Source organism: Mus pahari, chromosome 21 (assembly GCF_900095145.1).
Source record: "Mus pahari chromosome 21, PAHARI_EIJ_v1.1, whole genome shotgun sequence".
Lineage (NCBI taxonomy): Eukaryota > Metazoa > Chordata > Mammalia > Rodentia > Muridae > Mus > Mus pahari.
In genome coordinates this window covers 9,066,744-9,090,319 of record NC_034610.1, presented here as the reverse complement: position 1 = coordinate 9,090,319, position 23,576 = coordinate 9,066,744, and the positions used below count along the sequence as shown (strand labels likewise).

The following is a 23,576-nucleotide window of genomic DNA, read 5'->3' as shown; positions in this document are numbered from 1 at the left end:
CCCCTCCCACCTCCCATTGACTCCTCCCACCTTCCCATAACCCCTCCCACCTCCCATTGACTCCTCCCACCTTCCCATTGACTCCTCCCATGCTGCCTCCTCCCTGGGAGTCAGAAGCTAAAGCTGGTTTTATTTACCCTTACTGCACTGTCCTTGTGTGAGAAGGCTGGTATCTGGTGGCTCAAGGTTTGAGGTGGTCTTGAGCCTGGGGCCAGTACTCAGCCATATCTTGCCTCCTCACCCCACCCAGTTCCCTCAACTGTCCCCTCCTCTGATGGCTTGCCTTTCATCCACAGAGCAGCCTCTACAGTGAGCAAGGCCTGGGGGTGGCGACACTCAGCACACTCTATGCCTCTGTGCTGCTGTCCTCCATGTTCCTCCCACCTATCCTCATCAAGAAGTGTGGCTGCAAGTGGACCATTGTGGGCTCCATGTGCTGTTATGTGGTCTTCTCCCTGGGCAACTTCCATGCCAACTGGTACAGCCCCTCTAGCCGGCCCTTCCCAGTGTGTGTGCCTACCCTGGTTCCCAGCTGCCTTCCTCTCTTGCTCCTGACCCTGGTGGTAACCTTTTCCTTGACTTGGGATCTGTCCTGGGGCCCTGCCTTCACACACGGGTGTCTTCACGGCCCTAAGGGTAATAGAGCATCTGATGTAGATGATTCTCAGGGAGATTCAGCCAGGAAGGGACCAACAACCCAATCCCTGTACCCGCAGCTTTTGAGAGTAGGGCAGAGGGGAATCACTGGCCTGTGTGGGCGCACACTGATCCCTTTCTCCATCTTTGCTGGGTCTTTCTGCAGGTACACCCTGATCCCTACCTCCATCTTGCTGGGCCTGGGTGCGGCCCCTCTGTGGTCGGCCCAGGGTACCTACCTCACCACCATGGGAAATCTGCAAGCGGAAAAGGTGGGGAAGCTTGGCAAGGATGTGGTGAACCAGTATTTTGGCATCTTTTTCCTTGTATTCCAATCTTCTGGAGTGTGGGGCAACCTGATTTCCTCACTGGTGTTCGGCAAGATGTCCACGCAAGGTAAAGGATGAGGGTTAAGTGGCCTTAGGAATAGCCAGGTCTCCATGGGAGCTACATGCGGTCCCTATTCCATCTAAATAGAGTTACTAAGAAGAATTTACCTGGCTCATTTTCCTATAAAACTGAGTCACAGGCCAGTGTTATAACCATATGCCCAACTCCTTATCCCCTGACTTGGGGAATGTTCCAGGCCTGTCTTCCCTCAACCTTACCCACCCAGGGGAAGAGCCAGCATCTCCTTCATTCCACATTCCGGCTGGAGGATGTCAGCCTTTCATTCTTACAGCAGAACTTTCCGGAAGTGACAGGTTCTGATCGGGATGATCTCCTCCCTCCACCCCTGGTTCTGACGACATGAAGCTCAGAAGTCAGCCACCCACTTCCTCCCCTCATGATGACCAGGTGTCCTAGGCAGGGAAGACACAAGGCATGTGGTCCTGTGCATGATCACGGTCACTCAGCCAAACTGAGGACAAACCTAGTCTCTATATCACATCAGATGGAAGAAAAGCCACGGACTTTGCTTAGATGCAGCCAGGCCACCATGTCCCTCAGTAATGAGATAATCCCCCACTAGCATGCCTAGGGATTACCATAACCTAGACAACAGTCCCTCACACCCCAGAGATGGGCCCACAGGCTTGTCTCTTACATGAGTCTAGATCTTGACAAGCTGACAACCATTCATAGTAGTTCCAACAACTCTCTTCATCTATATGCATACGTACCTATGTACATATGTGTACACATACACATGAATGATTGATTTTATGGGTATGTCTGTATACCACATGCATGTAGTGCCTTTAGATTCCAGAGCAGACGCGAGATTTTCCAGAACTGCAGTTAGAGACAGTTGTGTGCTAGCGTGGGTGCAGGGAACCAATCCTCTGCAAGAGCAGCCAGTGCTCGTAACCCCTGAGCCAGCTCTCCAGCCCCCCACACATTGTTTTTTTAACACATAGAGGAATTGACATTCATTTTCTGAAAAAAAAAAAAAGTATCATGAAATCACCTGCCATAGGTCACCATACTTTTACTGCTGACTTCGGCCTTAGGTCTTTAGAATTCTTACCTCATCTTCTTGATTCCAACTTTGTAGAGGCCATCCCAGAGGAACAGCTCATGTCCTGTGGAGCCAAAGACTGCCTGATGGGTCCAGCGGCCACCAACAGCACTCATCAACCCTCACAGTCACTGATCTACACACTGCTGGGCATCTACACCGGTATGTCCAAGTGCCCAACCTCTTAGTGTGCCCGTAAACCGACATTCTCCATAGAAACCCCTGCTACCCTTACCTGGCACGAGAGACGCCCTTGTCAGAAAGGAGAATATCAGTGTTCAAAAGACACCTCTCATCACTAGGGGCCAGAGGGCCCTCTGTATGAGTCAAAACACCCACATGAATGTCTGTTTCCTGCGCAGGGGGATGGAGCTGACTGAAGGAGTAGGGTGGGCAGAGCGTGAAGGAAAATTTATTGACGCTGTGTATTTCGGTTGTGGATGTACAGAATGTTCAGGGTGAAATGAATACTTTTAGGTTTTTGTTTTGTTTTCTCCCCCCCCTACAGATAGCCCATTTACATGGTTCAAAGTCCAAATGCAACAAAAGGTTCCAGGACCCCCGGTGCCCTCTGTTAACTGTCCCATAAGCATGTCCCTCTCCGAGGTCTGCCTGACGGGACAGCACACACCCTGCCGGTACCTTCAGGGTGTTTAACACACGAAGAGATTTCTGTATTCCTCTTCGACAGACACAAAGCTCTCACCATCTGTCTTGGGGGACTTTGGTCTTTTCTTTAAAAGCATGTTCTTCCTCTGTGGGTAATGGCAACGCTGACCTGCTGTGGTAGGCTTCAAGTGAAAGCAAGCCAGGAGTCAGCTGTAGTCCTAGCACATGAGATCAAGAGCAGCTCGTCACTAGTTACCTGCCGGCTAGCTGTCCCATGGAGATGGGGAGGGGTGGAACACGTGTGACCCAGGTATCACTGACACCTGTCCGTGTGTCTTCCTAGGCTGTGGTGTCCTGGCCATCCTGCTGGTAGCTGTGTTTCTTGAGTCCTTGGAAGACAAGCTGGAGAATGAAGGAGAGCAGAGGTCCAGATCACCACCTCTCTGGTCCACAATACTGTCAACCTTCATGCTGTTCAGAGACAAGCGTTTGTGTCTCCTGATGTTCCTGCCACTGTACAGTGGGTTCCAACAAGAGTTCCTCTCTGGAGAGTACACAAAGGTAGAGAAGCTCACACTGTGCACCTGGGCTCTCCCTAAGGGGACCTGAGGGTGGCCCAGGATCCTTGAGTGGATTCAAATTCATGGTTTTCCCAGTCCTGCAGTAGCTGAATCTATGATTCGAGACATCCGTCCCTGACTTCTCATCTGAAGGGAGGACTTCCTTGCTAGCCAGCTGTCTTCTCTAGAAAGGACAAGGCTGGCAGAAAGTAGCTGGTCCTAGCTGTGTGTGACACCCGTGTCCTTTCTGCTGACCTGGTGCCCTCCCTGTATTCTCACAGCTGTTAAACACAGGGGGAAGGAGTTAAATCTATGAACAGTGCTGGAATTCCTCCCCACGCCCGCTCTCACACCATGTATCCCAGTCAAGAATCCTATGTGGCCTGTTACTCTCTTGCTCATGCCCTACCTGGTTTTTCTGTGCTTACAGAAGTCCCCTCACCTGGGGACAGGCAGTGTGAACACGCAGAGTGGGCTGTTCCTAGTGGCAGACACAATCACAACTACTGTCTTCTATAGGGGCCTGCCCCCCAGGTTCTGTTGTTCTGAAGAGCCCTGGTGCTTCAGGAGGGAGGGAGCCACCTGTCCCAGGTAGTCCCTGCCTGAGACTTCTTTATGCAGGAGGCAAGGCAAGGCTGGGATCACTGCTGTATCCCCAGGCCCTACCCCTAAGCCTTGCCTCATCACAACATTAGGAATATCCCTACCTTGTCCCTACTCTTAGGCCTTGGTAAGTCTCTGGAATAGCAAGACAGTACCCACCCAACCTAACCTGGATTTTCATAAACTGCAACTATCTCCGGATAAATGTGCCTCGTGCAGTATTTAGGTGTCCTGGATTTATTGAGCATCACCACTCTTTTAGCTGGGGAAGGGGCTCAGTCCTCTGTCTTTATTAAAGAAGGTTAGCAACCAAAGAGCTGTGTCCTTGATTCATCCGGTAATGGAGGCCAAGTGTTGAGGCTGCCCTGTGGCCTCCCTGCCACCTAGGGATGTCCCATCTCCTTCATGGGTCCTTAGGCCTGATAAGAAGTGATAAGATCTGTCAATGTTCTTGTGAACTGTGTAGTGTGTGTACCACACCTGTGGCAAAGAATTATAGGACGAGCTTTTCCCAGATGCCTGTCCATTCTGGTCCAACCAGACCCTCTCCCACATGCCAGTGTAAATACAGGTCCACGTCTGCATGTCAGCTGTCACATGGCAGAGTCAGACTGGAACCATAGTGGGACCTATAAACACAACTCATTGAGCTCTATGCTTCCCCCTAGTCTTATGTGACCTGTGCCCTGGGCATCCACTTTGTGGGCTACGTGATGATCTGCTTCTCAGCCATGACTGCACTGTGCTCCCTGCTGTACGGGAAGATCTCCAAGTACACGGGCCGGGCCGCACTCTATGCACTGGGTAAGTAGACACTTGTCAGCATATGTGCACACGGTGCTACTACATAAGGAAGTATATACAAACACGGGACAGGGAGGGCTGTCGGGGAACCTTGAAAAGGGAAGCCCTGTGAGTGTGCTTTCCTGCCTCCCTTCGGTTCTTCCTGTGCCCCCGACACCTCCTGCCTTCTTCCAACAAAAGGAGGGACAGGCTTCCCTCTCGCAGGGATCTGCTGTAGAAGTCATACCTCAAGGACCAAGTCCAGACATGTCACTGCTCTGATTTCTCCTGGTCTTCTCTCCTTGTTTTCATACTGGTTAGAAGCCTAGCTCACATTGTAGGGGCACGAACTACGGGTCTACCAGCCACACAGCAGGGACTGGGGTCCTCACAGCCTTGAGGCCTCCCTAAGAGTCAGTCATACACTCACACCAGAGCTTTCTCGAATCACCCTGCTTCTGAGCACTGCGTGAAAGCGTTAGAAAGACTGAAAGCACACGGATGCGGATGGCAGGTCCTAGCACAGGCTCCCGGAGGTCCATCTCAAGCAGAAGCAACAGCTGATCGCTGTTTTGTCTTGTTTCCTCTGACCAGGGGCGGCCATTCACTTCTCTTGCATTGTGGTCTTCTTGCTGTGGCACCCAAACCCCGCCCAACTGCCTGTCTTCTTCGTCCTCTCTGGCCTGTGGGGAATGTCTGATGCTGTCTGGCAGACACAGAACAATGGTAAGTGCCCAGCACAGGCTAACAAAGGCTCCGTCTCCCTCAGTCAGCTGTCCTTGAAGTTATCGAGGCCAGGAGGCAGCCACCAGGGTGCAATCTGAGCTCTCTTTGTATGGATAGTAGAAGCCCCCATTAGATGGCAGATCTGGAGCCCAGAGGGTGAGTGAAACAGATAGGTCTCGAGGGCCATGCTCTGGATCTGAAGTGAGTTCTTATCCCTGAGCTTCCATGACAGAGAAGGAGGGCCTAGTGAGAACAGGGGCTCCATGCAGCAGGGGATGGTTCCCAAAGTGCTCACAGGTGTGCACGAATGCGCAACCAGAGGAAGAAATGGCAAGAAGGGCCCAAAGAGCATCCCAATAGGGGCCGCAGGACACTAGAATGCATGCCACTGTGTTCTGTGGACACTAGGCCATAGAAGATGGAGAAAAGGACGCAAAGGAGAAAGACACCTGTGGGCAGAGGTTTATGCTCCTGATAGACAGGTAGGACGGTCTGATGACCCCCCAAGAGAACCACAGGCAGGGAGTGACCTCCTTAACCCGTGAGGACTGACTGGTGGTTGGCAGTTGAAATGACTGTGAAGAAGCAGAGGTAGATGTCACCTGAGGAAGACCTTGCCCAGTTAGAATGCATGACCAAGAGGTCAGGAGGACCAGAAAGTGGGGGGGCATAGGTAGACACAGGAAAAAGCACGTGTGTGGAATGTTGCTGTCCTGATGGGCTGTGGAATGGGGGTACCAGGCCCAGGGGCCATACCAGGGAGGCTCCAAAAGAGTCAGTGGAGAGGGGGGTTGTCAATGGTGTGTCAAGGTTGGGGAAATGCCAGGGTATCTGCACTGGACTTGTTGGAGGCTCTGGCTTCTACCCCAGGATCGGTCAGAGGGCCTCAAGGCTGAGAAGGATGCAGGATGCTGTGTGGCTGGTACCTCAGGGCAGCTGACAGGGTGTGCGTTTCAGTGCCAGTTATAAATAACATAGTGAGCGGGGCACCCTAAGTCCTGCACTAACACCCAAGGTCCTGGTGTCCCTGAGGATCAGGTAGGGAAGGGCTCTGTCTGGAAGGTCTTAATGACCCCAAGGGAGCTCTGAGATGGATGTGGTTCATAAATGACCCCTTCCCCACTCTGTTCCATCGGCTGTCAGGACACTTTCAGGCTTAGACACCTGCTAAGGGAAACTCACGACAGGGTTGCCAGGAATGGGAGGCCCGGCTACTGTCTGCGTATCTGCACGTGACCATAACAGGTTACTGAAGATGGTGGACCACATCCTCCAGAGCTTGTCCTTGCTGCAATCCCAATGTGCTGTCTGTTTACAAGAGCTGGAAAAAAATACCCTAGGGAAACCTAAAGTGGCTGGGTATAGCAGCCAGGCTGGGACCATAGCACTGTTGGCTTTAGTGGAGACTGAACCTAATGAATTTTCAGGGGCTGGACTGGGCTCCTGTTTAAAGGAATGCATGGGTTCAGTGTGTGTGTGTGTGTGTGTGTGTGTGTGTGTGTGTGTGTGTGTGTGTTGGGGTTGGGTAATCAGAAACTCACTTTAGCTTTTATTGGAAGTCCAGAACTATAAGCTAGTGTCATGGCAGATCATGTAGGAATTTTGGACACCTTACACCGTTAGCACCAGAGAGCAATTGCATCGAACCCCGCACAGGTCTAGCAGAGTTCAGTGAAACACACATGGAGTCTGCTTGCTGGTGTCCTGAGCTCACTGCAGTTGTAGCAGCAGTATTTATGGAAGCAAGGAAGGCACTGGGACAGACAGCCTGCTTTATCTCCCACTCCGGCGTCACAGAGATTTCACATTATTGCAGCAAAACCAGTTTTCTTTCTCTTTGACATACATGGATAATTACCTTAACTCTCCCTTTCTTTATATGGACTTGAAATATCCACAAAGAGCATCTATGTTAAACTTTGCAAATTACTCAAGACTGTATACAAGTATGTGTGTGTGTGTGTGTGTGTGTATGTGTGTGTGTGTGTGTGTGTGTGTGTGTGTGAGAGAGAGAGAGAGAGAGAGAGAGAGAGAGAGAGAGAGAGAGAGAGAGAGAGAGAGAGAGAGAGAGAGAGAGAGAGAGAGAGAGAGATTAACACTCAAATCCAGTGAACAACGACTCTGTTGAATAAGGGATGATAATTTAAATTGAGATAATTTCAACCTTTTTTTTTTTGTACAGGTAAGAGCGTAATTTTTGTTAAAAGATAGACCCAGTTTCTCGAGAAGCATTTTCTTTGAAAGCCTGTGCCTGTAGCCACCCCAGTGAGGAGTGTTGAGAGCAGAGTCCCTGCAGCTGGCTCCCGCCCAGGTCCCCAGAGCACAGCACATCCACACAAAGGCATCCAAATTCCTTTACAACATGGAAAGTTGTGTGTAGCTTTGAACACATGTCAAGACCAGTGCTGTGTGAGGCTGGAGAGATGGGATAGTGGGTAAATCCACTTGCTGCGTGAACAGTATGTGACATGAGCCTAGATCCCCAGGACAGAGCCTGAAACCCCGGCACTGGGGAAAAGGAGTGGAGGCTGGCCAGGCAGGCAGTCAGCCGAAAACCAGAAAGCTCAGGCTCTAGTGAGAGACTCTGTCTTAAGGGTTTAGACTGCCAGAGAAGAATGTTCGATGTCCTCCCTGGCCTCCGACTGCACATAAGCACATAAGGGACAGATGTGGCAATATGGGTCACCGTTTTTGATCCTCCCTCAGTTTAACAATCTGTTACATGACTCGGACACTCACTCCTCGTGATGGGGCTGGGTACCCCGAGGGCTCCAGGAATCTCTTCAGCCTCCCGGCAGTGAATCTCTGCCTATCTGCTCATTCAGTCTGACAGCTGAGGGAGGAAGGATGCGGTTGCTATAGCAACCCTCACGTGCCACGGCAGTGACGTAGCATGTCTCACCTAAAAATACACTTTGCCCTGTTAGCTGCTTGAAGGGTTTTTTTTTTTTTTCAAGTTCATGAGTGCATGAAGTCTGACTCCTTCTGAGTACTCCATTTATTTAACCCGCTTTCCCAACAGATGAGACACCTGTCTGCTCATCACATCACCTCATCTAAGGACTAGAATCAGTGTCTAAGTCACTTCAACCTTGAGTGCCCTGAATAGATAGGTCAGGCTGAGGTTGAGGCTGAGAGCAAAGCAAATCTCTTTGTAAACAGGTTAGTTCACAGTAGTCTTATGTTTACAGACAAGCTGCGGAGGCAGTACCAAATCTGTGCAGAGCCCGTGTCCAATCCCCCAGTACTGAGCATCTTTCATAACCAGGGAGATCTAGCTGCTCTCAGGAAACGGGTTCATTGTGGCTCACCAAGGACAGATATTGTGGGATTCCCCCAGTTTACCACAAGCCTCCATTTCCAGCTGTAGGAGCCTGTGTTGGATGCCACCTTGCACTTGACATTCATGTCTGTGCAGTTAATACCGGGATGGTCACCTGCTTGCCATGCCCCCTCGCTCATCTATCTAGACATTGCTGATGTGGACACCTGTTTTCCCATGTGACTTCCCTTGTCTGTCTGGTTGTTAGTAATGTGACAAATGGACATCCCTTCCCCTCCTTTGTCTGTCTAGTTTTAGCTCACTTGGACAGCTCTCCCTCGGGGCTGGTTTGATTAACAGACATTCCTGAAGGGAAGGTGGCAGTCCTGGCTTATGACTGTTTGGTGACCTGGCTTCTTCTGATGGAACTGTCTGTGTTGGCAGAGAGGAAGGAACATGGCCATTTCTGCTGGTCCAGTTGCCAGATATATCACCCTGACTCTCCACAGTTAACAGCTCTGGAGTTCTTACTCTCCCAGCCTGGCGCCCTCCAGCCAAGGGTCCTCCATGTTGGGCCTTTCTACCCAGGATCCTTCACTCTGGGCACCCCATCCTGTGTCATCCATCCCAGGGCCCTCCCTCCTGGCATGCTCTATTCCAGGTCCTCCATCTTAGAGCCCTTCATCCTGGGTCATGCTGGGAAGTCAAGCAGGGTTTCTCGAGGCAGTGTGGGGCCTGAGGAGAAGGGTCGTGTAAGTAGGAGCTGGATGGAGCTGGATCAGCAGGCTGGGGCCTGGCCAGACCATGGACGTTCACCTGGTCTGTCACTGTCTCATTGAGTCCTTCCCAGATATACCTGCTACTCATGTATGCCATGCAATGGAGTCCTAGCTCTCAGCCACACCTATCAAAAATGTCCCATCCCAGCACAGGGAGCAAAGGAAGCAGTTTTCTGTGGGAGTTTTACCTTTGCTGTGACCAACAAAAAATACCACAGGCAGGGGACTAAGATAATCACAGATTCTCTCACCCTGGGGTGAGATTTCCTCTGCCAGACTGCCAGACTCTTCCACTCAGAACGGTTCAGGAATGAAGGCACATGCACACACATACACACACGTGTATACACATATGCACATGCTCACATATACACACATGCACATATATACACACACTCACACACACATGCACACACATACACACATGTACACACACACATGCACACAAACATGTGCTAGGTGTCAATTTAAAACAACAACAACAAAAAATCAAAACGGCTGAGAACATTAACAAATAGAAGTCACAGAACTAGTAGTAGAAGTTTGGGAACTTTCCAGAGGCCTTGGCTCCACCTCTAAGCACTTGGGGGTGGGCATTGCCTACTGGAATATTACTACCCAAGTGTTGGTGGCATACCCTGAGAGGACAAACGTAGGTCCGATGAATATAACTGATTTCTGTTTAGTCCTGGGGGGCTGGGGAGGAGCTGTACCCCTCCTTGCACAGTGATGCCTTAACTACTTGGCAAAACAGACGACCGGTGCTTGCTTCAGTAGATACTGAAGGTCTTCTCATGGTTTTCCCCTTTAAAAATCTCTCCTTCAACCCCCTTCTCATAGGAATCTCAAATTTGGTTCAGTGATCGTTCATTCTGCTAGCAGCTAAACAGTAAATCTTTGGTGTTAAACGGATTGAGTCTACGGTCTTTCCCCAGGGTCACAAACTCCACAACAACACACACTCAACTCTTTGCTCTTTTCTTCATCGTTAGAGAGAGGACTGGCCAGCTCCCTCCAGTATCTGGTGCCCTGGGACTTCCATGTATCTCCTCACATGCTGCCCATGGCCAGCTATCATCGGACTTGTCAGCATAATTCTGTGCTTTTTTTTATTTTTTAGCAAGAAAAACATCCAGATATTTTCAAGAAAACTGGCAGAGACAAAGCCTGTGTTCAGGATCCTAGTGGACCATGTTTGAGGTCTTTGTGTGTGTCTGTGCGTCTATGGGTGGTACGCATATATGTGTTCGTGTTCTTGTGATATCTGTATGGTAACTGTATGCATATGCACATGTATGCACATGTATATGCAAGTATGTGGACGTCAGAAGTCAACATTGTCTTAGTCATTCTCCATCTTATTTTTTGAGACAGATTCTCTCTGACTCAGCTGGGTCAGCTGGTTTGCATATCCTGGAGGTCCTCCCTTCGGTCCCAGCACTGGGGTTGCAGGCCAGTACCTGGCCTTTTCTGTGGATACTGGGAATCTGAACTCAGGCTCTCTGGCTTGTCCACGGACACTTAACCCAAAGAGCCATCTCTCCAGCCCTGTCTGAGGTCTTGCAAAACACTTCATTCTGGTCTCTCCTCCACAGCTCTTTTCGGTGTCCTGTTTGAAGAGAACAAGGAACCTGCTTTTGCCAACTACCGCCTTGGGGAGGCCATAGGGTTTGTCATTGCCTTTGGCTACAGCTCATTTCTGTGTGTGAGTACCAAGCTCTACATCCTCTTGGGTGTCTTGAGTCTGGCCACGATCGGTTACGGGATTGTGGAGTACCTGGAAGCCAAGGCTGCTCCCAAGGTCCTTGGTGCAGAAAAGAAAAACCAGGCAGAAGAGGAAGAAATGAAAACAAAAATGTGAGTGTGGACACGTGATGGCTGAGAACCCAGCCCGGATCAGCAGAAGGCAGAGGCGTTCCACGTAGCCGCAGCTCACAGGAGATAGACTTGACCCTTCACACTGTTTCAGCAATATGTAGACATTCTAAAGATCATCTATAGTTTTTTTTTTTTTAATGTATTTTCCTCAACTTAAATTTCCAGTCTAGTTTTCTACTCATGGAGATCAAAAGGATATGCAAAGGGCTGGCAATATAGCCCAGTGCATGCTTAGCAAACACAAGGCCACACGATCAGCTCACAACACTACCAAAAGGAAACCGCAGCTAGGTACTGGGGTGGAGGAAATGGCTCCGTCAGTAAAGTACTTTCTCGGCCCAGCACGAGGACTCCAGTTTGAACCCTCAACACCCATGTTTTTTTTTTAAAAAAAAAAAAATCAGGGAAAGGTAATGTGCATGTGTAACTACTGTACTGGGGAAAAAGTCAGAGACAGAAAGACCCGTGGAGCCATGGGCTACCCAGGAGAGCCAGGACCTTGAGCTCTGGGTTCAGTGAAAATCTTGGTCCCAAGAACTAAGATTAGTAGCAACCAAGGACACATAATGTCTACCTCCTACACACACACACACACACACACACACACACACACACACACACACACACACACACGCATGCACGCACATGCATATACGCGCACACACACACACTACTAAACATGGAAGTATCTACTAATTTAATGGTAGATATAAATGCAATATCAAAATTTTCCAGAATATGTTTACCTTAGTTTTTTTGTTGTACAAATTTGTTTGTACAAATGGGTGAACACCTAACATCACAAATTTTACAAATGGGTATAGGAAGTCACCTGAACAAAGATACTGGGCAGCTTTGCACCTCTTTAAATTTCTCGGGGGGATTTTCTAAATAAAAAGTGTAATTGTTTTATGGATCTATGTCTTGCCCAAATATGTTTTCTAAAAGCTCATGTGTACCATAAATCATACAACACATAACACATACGTGTACACTCGTGCACATGCATGCTTGCCATGTTGGGGACTATACGTGTTAGAGGCCATTGGAGGGTTTCCAGATGGGATGCTGGAAACACAGCTCTCACTCTGGTCAAAGTCAAACACAACTCTCACATCGTACCTGCCAGCTGCTCACGCTATGGTCACGGTGGAGTCAGGCATGGCATGTGTGTTACATGCCGCATGCCCACTCTATAGTCATGACCCCAGTTGGTGTCTTCATTTTTCTTCATCTTGAATAGCTCTATCAAGGGCACAGCTGCCATTTTTTTCCACCCATGCTTTTTTCTCTAAGTCCTTGGTCAGAGATGGCGGCTACTGCGCATACCTTGGTTGTTCCTACACAGAGCACGGTACTCGCTGAAGAACAATTCTATCTTCTTCCAGTGAGTTTCTCTTCTCTGCAACCAGTGCCCCGAGGGGTCATCAGTGACAGAGGTGGGGAAATTTAGAATAGGACACAGGAGATGAAAAGATTTGCCTGTATTATGCAGAAGTGTACCTGTGGCCCAAGGTGTTTCGTGCATGCACATCCCTGTATCCTGAATGACATTCTGAGGATGGCATGGAGTCCTTAGGAGAGGCAAGTCTGGGGATATTGACAGAGTGTGGATCTCACTCACACTTGGCTGATGGGAACCGGATGCGTGCTGGTCCTGCTTTGGAAGGCCTTCCAACCTGGGACATCTCATGTCTCTCCCCAGTTTTCTTCCCCCTCTCTATCATTCCCATTCTGCCCCACGTTGGCTCTCTTTGATGGCCCAGCTTCACAGACAGTGGCTCCTCTGAGATGTAAGCCTGTTTTCTCCTAGTCCATCCTTCATGCCGAGAATGGAAAACAGGCTTGTGTGTCACACAGAAGAGTACCGCATGGAAAAATTACGAGGGCTTCAGCTCTTCACTTGACAGATGTTTAATTAGCACTGTCTTAGCTACGGCCAGGGAGGCAGTGGCAAGACAATGCAGTTCCACTGTGGAGAAATCTTTTACACAAACAGTGCAATGAGTCAGTCGGCAGCCACTGTCACTAGCAACGGGACAGGGAAGACAAAATGTCTGGGTTAGTGCTAAGGCAGGAGAAGAAAGGTTAGGAAGACATTAATGAGTGCAGCGATTGCCCTGAGGGATAAAAGAAAGAAGTGTTCAGGTTTGGGGTGCACTCTCTACATAGAGTCTGCAGGATGTGATGGTGTAGAGAAGGGGAGCCAAGAAAACTCCAGAAGGGTGACCTAGCAAAGAACGGCCACATCCTTACACGGAGAATGTCTGACTCGGTAAACACCAACAAGAACACAAACTTAATTATATTTAATTTTTTTTAAAAAACAAAATTTACCAGCACCTAGATCTGGAAGGTAGTGAATGATTTAAAATACCCAAGAAAGAAGAATATCTGTGGATTGCATACCAACAGCCTTAGCTTGCCGGTCCAGAAGCAGAGCTTGGATTGGGTTGTTTCGTTTGCCTGGTAGAGTTCAGTCAACATCTTGGCGGAGACTTCTTGTACTTGCTGTGTGTCGATGGTTAGTCACCAGTCAGTGATGCTGCTGGTGCAGTGGGCTGATCACAAGGGTCTCTGGCTCAGAAACAAATAGATGAGTCCTCTGGCTCCCACTGAGATTCACTGTACAGGCAGGGCTCAGGTCCCTGCCGTGGATACTGGAAGCAGTAAGAAAGCCTTATTATCTCTGGAGATGGCAAAATAGTAAAGATTTAAAAAACTCATCTGCTTTTCAGGAAGTGAGGTCTCATCTCCACAGGAATCTGGGAGGCCTCAGAGTCCCCATGCACTGTAACACACAGTACATGAAGTCCTCAAGGCTCAAGCAACACAGCCCCCCCCCCCCCCCCCCCCCCCCCCCCCCCCGCCCCCCCCGCCCCCTGGGCACTCACTTGCTAGGGTCCTGGCTGCCAGTCTTCTCTGAGGTAGGGAAGTCCCTCCCTTTGTGAGGACAGCGGGCTGTGCATTGCTAAGCAACAAGCATTTCTGTCATCCTGCCCTATCCACTTAGCTGCACAGGAGACAACACCCACTCTTGGCATCTCTGACCCAAAGAGAGGCCATTCCTATACATTAGGCTGGGGACAGATCTGCAGAAGTGACATGTAGAGTCCAGCACCTTCTGAAGAGGGCACAGGCTACTCAGTGAGTACACACTAGCCTGACCTACCACAGGACCTGCTTCAAGGGGCTTAGCAGCAGAGCTAGTCTGAGTCACCCAGGCTGCGTACCTACAACATACTTCAACCCAAAAGATGCATTTCCAGGATACCCTATATGCCGGGTGCTGATCATACAGAGAAAACGGTATTAGCATTCGTGTCTGTGATAAAGGAGGTAACGGAGGGGCACTCATCTCTCTCTACCTGGCATCTCATGGGTAGAGGAGAGTCAGCTGAGCTGAGTGTGTGACTGAGCAAGATGACCTACTGGGGCACCTGGCTGTTCCAGGAACACAGGAAGTGTCATGAATCCTGATAGGGAAAAGGAGGAACCTCTGAGTAAAAGGGGGAGCCTAGGATTGACCTAATCAATGTTCCCTTCTATCCCGGGATGGATTCAATATTTAAATAAAATATTGGGGAACGGAGACTCAGGAGGGCTGAGCCTAGTTGGAGGAAGCTTGGGGTTAAGCCTTTGAAAGGCACAGCTGGCCCTGGCCTTTTCTTGTCTGTTTCCTTATGCTTTCTGGCCACAATGGGACGAGCAGCTTTGCCACACACAGAGCCTGCTATGATATCCTGTCTCGCTTTTAACCCAAGGGACCCATCCGGCCTGGGATGGAGACATCAGACACCGGAAGCTAAGGCGAACTTTCCCTCCTTTCAACGGTGTCTTCCGAGTGTTTGTTACAGGACTGAAAAAGTAAGTGTGGAGGCCTGCCGCTACTGTGTGTCCCTGACTGATTGAGGTGAACCTTTCAGATGTCTAAAAGGCTGGCGTTTAGAGTTAAAGCTGGCCAAGCTAAGCTGTGTGAAGTAGTCATGTGTTCCTGGGGTGTTCAGACCAGCAACCCCGCAGTAGACACGGGATAAAGGCCCAGAAGGTGAGGAACCGCGCACAGGAAAGAGGCACATGCCATAAGGGTAAATGCCGAGAGCCCAGAAAAGGTAGCTAATTCAATTTAAAAAAAAAAAACAAAAAACCTCTAAATACAAATTAACTTTTAGGTAGAAAGGGACAGGCCTTTAATACCAGCATTTGGGAGGCAGGAGGTTCTCTGTTGAGTTTGAGGCCAGCCTGGTCTACATAGTGTGTTCCAGGACAAAGCTATGTAGAGAGACCTTGACTCAAAACAAAACAACAAAACAACAACAACAACAACAACAACAACAACAAAACAAAGCAAAATGAAGTGTGGCTTTCTGTTTCCTGTTTTGCACTTGCTGGATTCCAGCATTCCCCTAGGGAAACTTACTGTCTGCAGCGGTGGAAACTGCTTTCGTGGATCTAGGAACAGGGTCCCCTAGAAGGGTACCTCTGTCTAACAACCAACTATCTGACCTTCCCTCTCAATCCCTACATGACTGAAGATCACAGTATTTGGTGACATGGACTTGTGCTTGGGCTTGATTGTGGCCAGGTGGAGAGGCACCTAGCTCGGCCTGTCTTTTAAGCAGGGACTGTGTCAAGGTGATAAAATGCAAGCAGAGAACCGACTCCTAGTTCTGACTTGAGAGCCTGTTAGGACAGGACGAGTGGCTGAGAACCTGTCGCTACTGTGGAAGTCTCTGGCTTCTGGGTGTAGGCCTTTTCACTGAGTCTTTTCTCATGGGACCCCCACATCTGCCCAGGATTACATCAAAGTGTGGGAAGGAGGGACCCTTTCTCTTTCCCTGAGGCTGGAGAGCTTGTAGCCAGGGCTGAACTGGACTCAAAGAGATCACAAAACCTATAATTTTAACAATGCTCTGATAAGGAGCCCCCCCTCCCTATGGTTTCCACAGAATCGGGGGTTGATTTTCATTAGGTGATTCTGTTCTTATGACATTAGTGTGGCTGAAGGCAAGGAGCAAGCAAGCTCTGCATATTTTAAAACGTGTGTCTGTCTGTGGGCGGCACACTTGAGGGTCCCGGTGTCTTTACTGGCTCTCATTACCATGCACTTAAGTGGTGTTTGGTATTTTCATGGACATGAGAGTTCAGAGCATATGAAGATCCCACGGCTGGCATTCCATGGCACCAGAACCCCAGGCACACAGTGGAAGAATGCACCTGCATTGCTGCTCCTGAAGGCAGTAACAAGTGACTACCCTGGTTAATTCCCCAAGATCTGGGTTGACAGCGTCCTGCTCTGAGGTGGGTCTTCAAGTGAGAATTCCTGGTAGAGGCGTTCCCCAGTGAAACACCGTGGGGACTCCCAGTTCCTTCTCTTCCTGAGTCTTATCCTGGCAGAGAGCCAGGTTCCCTTAGGCGGTTTTTCTGTGGTAGGTCTGGCCTTGGCCTCTGGGGATGCTCATATAAGTCTTGGGGCCAAGTGAGCTCTTGGCAGTGTGTGCTGGTAATAAAGAGGCCAAAACTCCTGTAGTCGCACACCTGTTAGACCTACTAAGGGGCTCCCCTAAGAGGACTCTTCTAGAAAGAAGAGTTGGGAATCATGACTCCTTGCCTTTTGTGGTCAGCTTTGGTAGTTTGTTGTTCTAGTGAGAAAACCACATTTGGAGTTAGTGGAGTTCCCAACCAAGCTGGGAACTGTGACTCCAAATGAACTTCTAAGTTTGAAAAGAATGCTGAGTGGTGTTCCCGTGACCAACACACCTGACAGAAACACCTTAAGAGGGGAGGGTTTTCTGTAGCTCACAGTTTGGGAGGGATTCCAGTCCACCACAAAGGGATGGCATAGCGGCTGGAAGGCAAGATGGCGGAAGTGTGAGTCCTAGGTGTTAGCACCAGGACACTCCAAGGCCTGGCCCAACCTTGTGACACTAGACCTGCNTTGCCAGGACAACGACCCTCAATCCCACAACTCNCCTGNCTCAGTCCCCNCCCTCATTGGTGTGATGTCATTCTCCGTATAAATTAGGAGATCACCCCCTCCTCTTCCTCTTCTCCTCCTCTCTTCGCCCCCGCTCTCTTCTCTTTTTCTTTTCCCCCCTTCCCCTTCCTCTCTCTCTTCTCTACTCTTCTACCCACTTTGCCGCTCCCCATCCCTGCTTAATAAACCTCTCACGTGGAATCACCTTGGCGTGGTCTGCTGTTTGGNTTATCCGCTCAAATCATATATATTAATATTGCTTAATAATGCTAATTCATAAAACTAGGCAAGATGTCAAGACCACTCCTCTGGTAGGCGTGGCTTTTATTGCCACACTAATGGCTCCGTGGTCTTCAAAATAGCACTTCAAATTGGGGAGAGCCTGTGACGGGTGCTTCGGACGTAAACGTAACGGTGCCTGTTCAGAATAAAGCTGTTGGCCCCAGGAGTTCTGCTGATGCCCATCTAAGCTAAGGTACAAGATGAGGGGGCCAAAATGACTCTTCCCCGAATACATGGTGGGAAGGGTTAGTTAACCATGTCACGTTGTCTCTGAGATGACGCACTTGCAGGTCACACACTCATCATAGCATGGCGTGGTTTTTCAGAGTAAGATGCATCCAGTTTAATCTCGTATTTATATCAGTGCCCCATGATATAAGCTGAAGCCGTCCGGGCCTCTGCAGGACCCTCTGCCTCTGCATCCAAGTGCCCCAGGATGTATGACTTTTCGTGTGTTTGTGGTTTTCAATTCTGTCTGGTTGTAACATCATCTTGCCAATTTCCCATCAGTACATCTTGTGGGTTATAGGCTAGACGTCTAAATGAACTACTACACATTACACACCTACCAGCACTCACACCTATACACTCACATATGTACACCATCTCCTGAGGGCTCTCCCCTATTCCCCCCAACACACAAATACACACGTCAGACCCCCACAACCACCCACATACAAACACACATACACACCAACCCCCATTCCTACTCAGCTCATCTCCACACATCACACACACACACACACACATACATATGCACACAAATTTACCCCACCCCAAGTCTCCCCTCCACACACATGTACACACATCAACCCCACCTACCCACCTCATATCCACCCACATCCACACATCCACTTTTACCCACATCCTTCCACACACTGAGACATACATATACAGATATTGCCACCCCCACATACTTAATGACTGAAGAGTGAGGTGAAGGTCTGGGGTGTGTTCTTTGTAAATGTCAGCATCCATGACAACTCTTTGTCTTGGAACAAAATTTTCTTCTGAACTTTGGGTTTAGGGGTTCGCTTTGGTGCCAGACTCCTGGCCTCTGACCTAGGTAAAGAGATGCAGTGGGTGAGAGTCTCGCAGATGACTGGTCCCCAGAAGTATCTACTCATGTTTGATATGGGAAAATGTGCAGGGACTGGGGAGATGACTCAGTGGGTCAAGTGCTTGCCACAGAAGCACGAGGACCAGAGTTTGGATCCAGAGCCCGTGTAAAAGCCTAGTAGATGTGGGAGGCCACCTGTAAATCTAGTGCATTGGAGGGGGGCCAGAGAGAGACCCTGGAGGAAGCTGGCCAATCAGACTAGCTAGAGTTACGTTCTGGGCTTAGTGAAAGAGCCAGCCTCAGTAAGAGAGCCAGCCTTAGTATCTAAGAGACAGAGAGCAATGGAGGGAGATGTGGCACCAACCTCAGGACTCCACACACATGCAGGCACACATGCATACACACTTGCACACACAATGCACTCATGCACACAATAGACATGTATACACATATGCATACACACATGCACATATATATGCGCACACTCACATGCACACACGTGCATATACACAAGCACACATATGTACATACTTATATGCACTCAAATACACAGACATGTACACACATGTACACATACATGCATATACACAAGCACATATATATGCACATACACATGCAGCCACATGCATGCACACATGCAGTCACATGCACACATCACTCACATACACATGCACATGCACTCACATGCACACACACATGCACATACACATAGAGGTCTATAACACTTATGTCCGTCCCTCATTCTTTGGCTTGCTGGTCCCTCATTTACTCTATTATGTGCAGGACACCTGATACAGGAACAAACAGACTTACCTCATGTGGGCAAGGCAGCCCAATGGCCTCTGGATCTGGAGAGGACAGAGAGGGACCATGCAGAGATACCCAGAACACCTGGAGGGACAATCTGCAACCTTTCCACTGGAGGGGACCCTGCAGCACTAAGCTATACTTGCCCTGCTGTGCCAGCTGCATGGCCTCCAGTGGGACCCAGTGGGGTTCATCCGAGTGAATGGATCTCTTTCCGAAAGGTTGGTGGCTTCTGTTACCACTCTTGTGCTCCTCGGTGGAACCCCTGGTCTAGACAATACCAAGGGGCAATCCAATGATGGCAACATAGCCATGACCCACTGTATGGTCTATAGCATAGTCTGTGCTATAGCCACATATCATAGCCTATGCTATGGCCCATAGCATCCTTTACATCATGAACTTTACAACAGCCCCTGTATGAGAACATAAATGTGTTGGGCTGCTCAGTAACTTATGAGCAGCCGAGAGTCTTGCTTCTGTGGAAGACGGGAACATTAACGTGCAAATGTTTACAGCCTAGCTAGGCAGCCTGGCCGGCACATCTCCAGGAGAGGCACAGCCACAGCAAATCACTGTTTGCTTTTTCAGCCTCAAATGCATTCTGCACAAGAGTGGGGAGAAACTGGAGATGGCCATTGGTCTTTATGAATCCATTTTCCTGCCCACGCTGTTTATGAAATCCTCACAGGCGCCACAGTACTTATGACCAAGTAAGCTTAGGAGACATGACTAGTTCTTCGAGGTAGACAATAGTGTGGTGAGATGGCGGTGCCATAACAAGAGCTTTCCCATTCTAAGGAAACGTTCAAACCTCGAGTCACACCTCTGCCAAAGAAAAGCACCTTTAATTTAAAAGTAACTGACTGTGGACCCTCGGTACCTGCACAAACAATTGACAACACAGTCACGTACCACACCACACCACACCTAACACATGCACAAACAACCACACGTCACTTAGACACACACCATGTACACCCCCCCCACAGACATACATCACATACATGAAGACACACATACCACATATACATACATCGCAGAGAAATACATACCATACAGACACACAGAGATCACATACACCATACACATCACACACAGAGACCCACACATACACGTAGTGCATACAACACAAACACAGACACATAAACCATACACACACACACACACACACACACCACACAGAGACACACAGATCACATACTCCATACACATCACACAGAGATCCCCACACACATAGTGCACACAACACAAACAGACATACACACCACATACATACACAGATACATACCACATACACAAACACCACACATACATAAACACATATACTACACACACACACACACACACAAACTTAAAACACTAATTGATATTAAGCTCAGCTTGAAAATACACTACAAATGCAGGTCTCTTATTCAGCCCCTTGACCAAGATTGTAGCAATGAATATGTGTCATTTGGTTGAGTCAGTCCTAGTCCAGTATGCCCAGAATCACAGCTGCAAGCTGTGTGTGACAGTGGATCTCACATTTGGAAACATATGGTTGAGGAAACTCAGGAATTGCATGGCATTCACTCTTGTGTGAGTTGTGTGGGTGTTAGCCTCGTGTGTGTGGAAACAAGAGGCTGATATTGGATGTCTTCTTTTATCACATCCTACCCCATCATTTGAGACACAGCTTCTTGCACACCTGGAACTAACTCAGGAGGCTAAGTTGACCGGCCAGCAAGCTCTACCAGTGTTTGGTCTTTTATGTGGGTGTCAGGGATCCAAACTCAAGCTTGTGTGACAAGTAATTTACCCAGTGATCCATCTCTTCAACCTCTCATTCTTTTTCAAAAGATGTGTTTAAATTTGCTTATCTATTAAAAAGTTAATTTTTTTCACTAATTACCCTTATTCTTTCCAATACAGTGCTGATCACAGAGACAGTACTACAATGGATGGTCTGCAGAGTTTGGGTGATGTGACTGCCGAGATTTTTGGACTGCCACTAGAGGGACATACAGTACAGGTAAGCAGACAAATGTCAGGCGTAGGCGGAGGTGGGTTTGTCTACAGAGGTGGCAGGGAGGGCTCTGGTGTACGGAAGCTGGAGCTAAGGGGAGGGAGCGAGGACACCATGTCACCTCTCACCTGAAGCTCTGTTGTCTCATCCTGTCTGGATGATCAATGTTTAGGAAAGCAAGCCTTTGAGGACAGAAGATGAAACCCAAGGCGCCGCCTTGAAGCCACTGGTGTTCCGAGTGGATGAGAGCACCCCTGGGCTCGTACAGAGTGTCCTCCTGGAGCGTGGGTGGGACAAATTTGATGAGCAACGTCAAGATGTGGAGGACTGGAATCTGTACTGGAGGTCATCCTCCTTCCGGATGGCGGAGTATATCAATGTCAAGCCCTGGCAGAGGCTCAACCATCACCCAGGGACCACCAATCTCACCAGGAAGGACTGCCTGGCCAAACACCTGGCGCGCATGAGAAGGCGCTATGGTGAGTCGCTCTATGAGTTCACACCCCTGACATTCATCATGCCCAATGACTACACCAAGTTTGTGGCCAAGTACTTCAAGGAAAAGCAGGATTTGGGTACCAAGCCAAGCTACTGGATCTGCAAGCCAGCAGAGCTGTCTCGAGGGAGGGGGATAATCATTTTCAGTGACATCCGAGACCTCATGTTCAAGGGCCGGTATGTAGTACAGAAGTACATCTGTAACCCTTTACTCGTGGGTAGGTACAAATGCGACCTCCGCATCTATGTCTGCATCACTGGCTTTAAGCCTTTGACCATTTACATGTACCAGGAAGGGTTAGTGCGGTTTGCCACTGAGAAGTTTGATCTCAGTAATTTGGAAGACTATTATTCCCATTTGACCAACAGCAGCATCAACAAATTGGGGGCCTCGTATGAGAAGATCAAAGAGGTGGTGGGTCAAGGCTGCAAGTGGACCCTCAGCAGGTTCTTCTCTTACCTCCGCAACTGGGACGTGGATGACCTGTTACTGAGGCAGAAGATCAACCACATGGTGATTCTCACAGTCCTGGCCATGGCTCCATCAGTCCCCGTCGCCTACAACTGCTTCGAGCTTTTTGGATTTGACATCCTTATTGATGACAACCTGAAGCCGTGGCTTTTGGAAGTCAACTACAACCCTGCTTTGACCCTGGACTGTTCCACGGATGAGTCGGTCAAGAGAAGCCTTGTCCATGATGTTATTGAGCTGTTATACTTAAACGGCCTCAGAAGTGAGGAAACAAAATGTGGGAGAACTTCTCCAGGAAACTCCGTGGTCTCCCTTGCCAGGAGCAATCAGCAAGAGCTTTGTGCGGCCCCCAATACCCCTTCCTATGCGTCTCTCATACAGTTTACGACGGACAGTAAAAGCGACCCAGCTGTCCAGAACATCTGTCCCAAGCACACTCGAACCTCCCAGTTGAGAGAAATGATGAGCAGGCAGGACAGACTTCTGACAAAGGAGGCAGCCAGAAGCAAGCCAAGGCACAAGGCTCGGCACTTGCCTCGCAAGATGCTCTCCCCATATGTGTCTCCATCACAGCCCTACAAGATGAAGGGGCCCGCGGGCGACCTCCCGGAAGCCGGAAGTACACCAAATGACCACGCTGGCAACTTTGTCCTCATCTTCCCGTTCAACAAGGCTACTTTCGGAGCCTCCAGGAATGGGTTAAATGTCAAAAGAATAATTCAAGAGCTCCAGAAACTAATGAATAAATAACTCTTTAAGTGATAAAAGCTAAAATGGAGAAGTGAGGTGAATATTTGAAAAGTAAAGATTTCTGTAGCCAGGGGGAGGCAATAGGGCCGAGGCCCTGACCCGCTCCCTTAGCACACACATTATTACTGGGTGCAGAGGCACAGGGTGGGTGGTCAGACACTGGTCACACTGCTACTGTCTCGAATGCTACCCATTACTACAATCAGTGTGTTCCTTGTAAACGTAAGGGGGGGGACAAAAACAAGAAATATAACATTTTAAAGGGATTTCTTAGATAAAATAGTACTAAACTGCAAGAATCTATCTATCTATCTATCTATCTATCTATCTATCTATCTATCTATCTATCTATCTATCTATCTCTATCTATTTGGTTTTCCAAGACAGGGTTTCTCTGTGTAGCCCAGGCTGTCCTGGAACTCAC

At 49.0% G+C, this 23,576-nt stretch overlaps 2 protein-coding genes across 4 annotated transcripts in view; both read left to right on the top strand.

Annotated features, from left to right (window-relative positions):
* Positions 1-11,457, top strand: part of Unc93a (unc-93 homolog A) — a 26,114-nt gene extending 14,657 nt beyond the window's left edge. For all 3 annotated transcript variants that reach the window (XM_029533134.1, XM_029533133.1, XM_029533132.1), the window contains exons 4-10: positions 297-478; positions 803-1,032; positions 2,135-2,260; positions 3,051-3,268; positions 4,539-4,674; positions 5,248-5,379; positions 11,016-11,457. In XM_029533134.1, the coding sequence (XP_029388994.1) occupies positions 297-478; positions 803-1,032; positions 2,135-2,260; positions 3,051-3,268; positions 4,539-4,674; positions 5,248-5,379; positions 11,016-11,281 (1,290 nt within the window). In that variant the 3' untranslated portion in view covers positions 11,282-11,457. The remainder of the gene's footprint in view (positions 1-296; positions 479-802; positions 1,033-2,134; positions 2,261-3,050; positions 3,269-4,538; positions 4,675-5,247; positions 5,380-11,015) is intronic.
* Positions 11,458-21,363: 9,906 nt separating this feature from the next.
* Positions 21,364-23,171, top strand: Ttll2 (tubulin tyrosine ligase like 2). Its single transcript, XM_021221871.1, has 2 exons — positions 21,364-21,438; positions 21,605-23,171. Exons 1-2 carry the CDS (start codon positions 21,364-21,366, stop codon positions 23,150-23,152), a joined length of 1,623 nt encoding a protein of 540 aa, XP_021077530.1. The 3' UTR covers positions 23,153-23,171.
* The last annotated feature ends 405 nt before the right edge of the window (positions 23,172-23,576 follow it).

Bases quoted from the DNA above. Each gene is read 5' to 3' on its own strand.
- Ttll2 (XM_021221871.1), top strand. From the start codon at position 21,364: ATGGATGGTCTGCAGAGTTTGGGTGATGTGACTGCCGAGATTTTTGGA. The intron at 21,439-21,604 runs GTAAGCAGACAA...ATCAATGTTTAG, and splicing joins TAGAGGGACATACAGTACAG to GAAAGCAAGCCTTTGAGGAC.